The 4,975-nt window shown below is 39.4% G+C and overlaps 1 protein-coding gene across 1 annotated transcript in view; it reads right to left on the bottom strand.

Moving 5' to 3' along the window:
* LOC109842336 (protein DETOXIFICATION 52-like) overlaps positions 1-911 on the bottom strand; it is a gene marked incomplete at its 5' end in the record, with an annotated part of 1,543 nt that extends 632 nt beyond the window's left edge. Inside the window, 5 exon segments of the mRNA XM_020411226.1 lie at positions 2-373; positions 376-500; positions 502-554; positions 557-835; positions 837-911. Coding sequence (XP_020266815.1) covers positions 2-373; positions 376-500; positions 502-554; positions 557-835; positions 837-911 — 904 coding nt within the window.

Raw genomic sequence — 4,975 nt, forward strand, 5'->3', positions numbered from 1 at the left:
GTCAGCCGTAGGATCTCCACATCGTTGGTGAACATTCTACCCCACTGATCCCTCATTAACGTGGCGAACCCCATCGCGATAACGCCCATTAACGCCGATAAAGAGACCGAAACGGACGCTGACGTCTTCGCCTTGCCGGGCCGGTTCGCGCCTAACTCATTACCGACCCGAGTCGAGGCTCCGAACCCGAGCGAAGAGGGGAAGACGTAGATTAAAGCGGTGGTCTGGATCAAGACGCCCATGGACGCGATAGCGGGTTTCGGGTCGGGCAAAAGCCCGCACAAGAGGATCATCAGCTCGTACCACCACCACTCGAGGCAGACGGAGACGCGCTCCGGTAGCGCCAGCCATGGCCGAGCGCCCCACCCGGAGAACACTCCGACGTGGGCCCCGCGTCCTGCCACGCCGGCGCGGTGGTCGAATGCTGGAGGTGGGCCAGGAGGAGGAGGAGGAGGAGGATGTTTCGACGCGCGGCGCGGCCGGCGACCCCGGCGAGGCCATTCCCATCTCTTCACCAGCAGAAAGTTCAGCGGCATGGTGGAGGAGGGCGGCGATCGACGCCGTCACGAGTTAAGGGTTTCGTCATCCCCTGGGACCTGAGGTAAATCCTTATCGGGTGGATGAAGGAGAAGGATATGAGGTCGGGGAGGGAGTAGATTAAGTAGGTTTGGGCCATGGAGGTGATTTCTGGGTCTTGGCCCAGTAAGAGGAGGATCTTCTGCATTGAAATCCAGAGCGTGCAGATTGGGAGGGAGGAGGAGAGGAGGAAGAGGATGGAGCGGCAGAGGGGTGAGCGGTGAGCGAGCCTTGGGTGTTGGGCGCGCCAAAAGCTTTGGTGAGCAGAGAGGTTCCATGCCGAGGGCGAGGCCGAAGAGGACGCGGGATAAGTAGCGGTTGATGTTGGCAAAGCGATGGCGAGGGACGCCGGCGGCCGAGCGGGGAGGTCGCCGAGGAGCCGAGGAAGAGCATGGTACGAGGGCGGTAGCGGGCAGTTAGAGGAAGAGCGGTGACGGCGATGAGGGGTAAGGAAAGGGTTTGAAGAGGGAGCTAAGCTTCTTTAACGGCTTCCGAAGGGGGAGGGGACTGGGTGCGGTGGCGGCTTGAGGGGAGATTGGGCGGCGCTTTTTGCTGTGGCATGATGATGATGCCGGCATGATGCAGTGGAGGTTGATGGGTTCTTAGTGCATGGAGCGAGGAGGTAGTCGTTGCGGGCGAGGGGCGCGGGTCTGAGTGTTGAGGGACTGAGAGGGGAGAGGGAGAGGGAGTATTAATACAAGGAGAGGGGAGGGCGGAGAGAGACTGTCGTCTTTGTTGGAAAAAAAAAATTATTTTTTATTTTTTGCTTTTTAGTTGGGGAGGAGGGTGCGTGGTTTTTATTTATTTATTTATTTGTTTGTTTTCGAAATGTTTGTTTTGTGGGTGTTTTTCCACGAGGAGGAGGAGGGAAGTGAGAGAAAACATGGGTAAACATACCAAATGCAAATGTGGATATATATAGCACGTATGCCATTGTGATATTTCTAATTTGCATGTGTTTGTACTTTATTTTTTAAAGTTGAATTACGGTGTGGCTGGGGCAGTTGGCGTAATAGTTTAATTAGTAAATTAAAACAGCATGTGTGTCGTTGACATAATATACATCAAACTAACCACTTATGATCAAAGCTCTCATGCTCTAGATTTTACAGGTATGTATGAATATGCGCCACGTGGACAACACACAAGCAACTATTTAGATGGACACACGAACTCTAGCTTATTCTAATAGTTTTATTATGTTTAGTTTGATGAAGTTTTAGCTCCTATGCCTCTTGATATGAGATTTTACTGTAGAAGATAAATTTTGAGTGATCTAAGCTGTGGTAAAAAGATGTTATTTTTCGGATCAATCTCGTACTTTAGCCAATTACATAGTCTAATTAATCTAGGTTTTGCATATCTAATTTATCTGCTTCTTCAGAATGTTTATCCTAAATCGAACAAATAATTACACAACCCCCTTGTCATAAAGCTCAATTTTTATTATACCTAACAACAAACTACAAAATCTGAATTTATGTTTTGTAAATTGCAATAGGAGAGCAATCATTTTGTTCCAAACTCTCTATCTATAAGTACTATATGATTGTGATTCATTATAAGCATAAATTTGCTCTCAAGTCTCAGCTTTATGTAAGAACCAGTCTTCTATTCGCTATCGTGGGGTGGGGTGGGGTGGGGGGGTTGGATTCGCTTTCAAATACATGACGAACGATCATCCATATGAACTCTACACTATTAATCTATTATGACAAAGGAATGGATAACTATACGGTAAGAAAATTAGCTTGTCCGTTGCAAAATTAATTACAGAGTAGATTTCCTAGATAGTAGAATCCATGAAGGCACTAATGAAAAAGAGTTGATAGAAAGTAATTTTTTTTAAATAATATAGTATTAGAAATATATAAATAATAGTCTTATTTATTAAGATGAATAACTTATATACCTCTGGGTTATATCTCAAAATATTTTACTCAAATATCTCTCTTCAAAAAATAACTCATGATTATCCCAATAAAATATCCCACTTTCAAAAGATTATCTCATATTAACAATCATCCTACTTGCAATAAAAATGTTTCAATTGACTAATACCTATTTACAGGTTTTGAGGATTTTGAATCAATTATATGTTCAAGTTCCATAAATTTGAAAAAAGACATACACTTCATCCTTCTGCCCACATTGAGAAAAAAATTCTGAAATTTTACATGGGGATATTACTATTTTCAGTGGGGGCAGGGGCAACTTATGGATCAAAACAAGTGCATTGATGAACATTGAAATTGTAAAGTTTTTCTTAGGGGCAATCTGGTATTGCTAGAGCTTATAATAAGTTGCTTATAAAACAAATGTGTTTTGTGTCAAAACCAACAACTGGAAACTTGCAATCACCTATTCTTTGAATGTCAATTTTCAGTAGATATATGGAACAAGGTGATGAACTAGATGTGATTCTCTTGGAGATCATGCAACTGGAATTTACTTATTAATTGGTACTCCTTTAATCTCAAAGGAGGTGGTTTTAAGCATAAATTAAAGAGAATGGCTCTCTCTGTTACAGTTTATATGATTTGGCAAGAGAGAAATATGAGAATTTTTCAAGAGAAGACTCGGGATCCGAGATGATATTGAGGACAGTGAAAATTTTGATATACTCTAAGATTTTGAATAATGATAATTAATATGCATGTTCATATGAGGGAAACCCTTGAGAGAATGTAATTAGTAATTTTGAGAGATTGTAATTAGCTATAGTGTGATCACCAGGAATTATCTGGTGTTTTGCTGTTCTCTACAGTTTACATATTAGGAAATGAATAAAATTATTTTTCATTAACAAAAAATAAAAAATAAAAAATAAAAAAAATCTTAATATATCAATTTTAATTTTTTAGTTCGAAGATAATTTTTCTTTTGACTAAATATTGTATTTCAGTTGCATATATGCTTTGCATAAATGTACTTTCCATCACGCTTGCAAGAAAATATGACCTTCACTCCTCCAAGATCACTTTCATTTATGAAACACCCTCTTAAATATGGGCCTTGGCTAGAGAGTTGTAGGTGATGGCCGAGTCTAAAAAGGGTAAGGTCCAACCGATTCAAGTGGGACTTCTGTTGCGTTGGGGACGTTTGCTTCCCTATATAATCACACACTCCTTGTGATCTCATCCCCATCATGGTCCATCTCCTCTCTTCTCGATCAGCGGCCACGATCGGCGTGGGGCCCACGAATTTTCATCCATGTAATTTTTGGCTTTGAAATAATAAAAAACTAGTTCTTACGCGTGAGACACATGAGTTTAAATTAAGATTCTTATATGTATAATAGACTTCTGGTAAAAGAGGATAAAAATTAAAAATTTTGTCAAGAGAAAACAAAATGAATGGTTTATAGGAAATTGAAATTGTAAGATAAAACAAAGGTAGGATTTTCAAGATATACAGGGTAGTGGATTAAGATAAGATAGTGATAAAAAAAGAGTTACTCGTTATTAAGTGCTAGTGCTCTTTAAAATTGCGAAGTGGCAAAAATATGCAACCGGGCTTTAACTTTATTAATATAGCATTGAAATGTGCGCACACTGGAAAAAAAATCATCTGTAGACAATGATAAAGGATTTGGATCCTCTCCACTATCAAAAAAACAGTGGATGGACCACTACATAATCACAGTCATTGATTATCTAGTTAATGGTTGTGATTTTTTTTTAGTGCAAATTAAGAATGAGTGCAATACACGGGGGTATGGTAAGTGTTAGATTTAGATTGTATCATAACCGCCTACTAAATAATCAACGATTAAGATTAAAAGCAGTGGTCTCTCCACTACTTTTTTGTAGTGGAGAGGATCCAAATCCAATGATAAATTGGTTTGATTCGAAATAATGGGATCTATTTTTTATTAAAAATTATAAGTTTCTCATACTTTGCACCTATATACCCTCATTTATTTTTGGCAGCACTTATACACTATAAAGTTTTTAAACTTGTACTTATATACTTTTAATTTATCTATTTTTGGCGGTACTTATATGGCCCCAAAATTTTAAAACTTGTACTAAAATATCCTAAAATTTTAGAACTTGTACTTAAATATTTTTTACGTTTTAAACACTTGCACATAAGTATCGTCAGTTGTGCAAACATGCAAAAATTTCTTCCTAGAAATTTATTGTACGACACACACATTCTGTTTTTCACATTTGGCACTATATGGCATTTTCACGTTAGCATAATAAAGTACTAATGTGCCAATTTTAATCAATTAGAACATATAAATATCAAGAAAAACAATTGAGGGTACGTAAGTGCAAAATGAGTGAGTCAATAATGTATTTAAATACAATTTAGGCTTGTTTCATGATGATTAGATTCATAGGTTGAATTTCGTCATCTGGGGATAATTTTGATTCACAGTCGGAGAGTG

This window comes from Asparagus officinalis, chromosome 5 (genome assembly GCF_001876935.1).
Source record: "Asparagus officinalis chromosome 5, Aspof.V1, whole genome shotgun sequence".
Taxonomy (NCBI): domain Eukaryota; kingdom Viridiplantae; phylum Streptophyta; class Magnoliopsida; order Asparagales; family Asparagaceae; genus Asparagus; species Asparagus officinalis.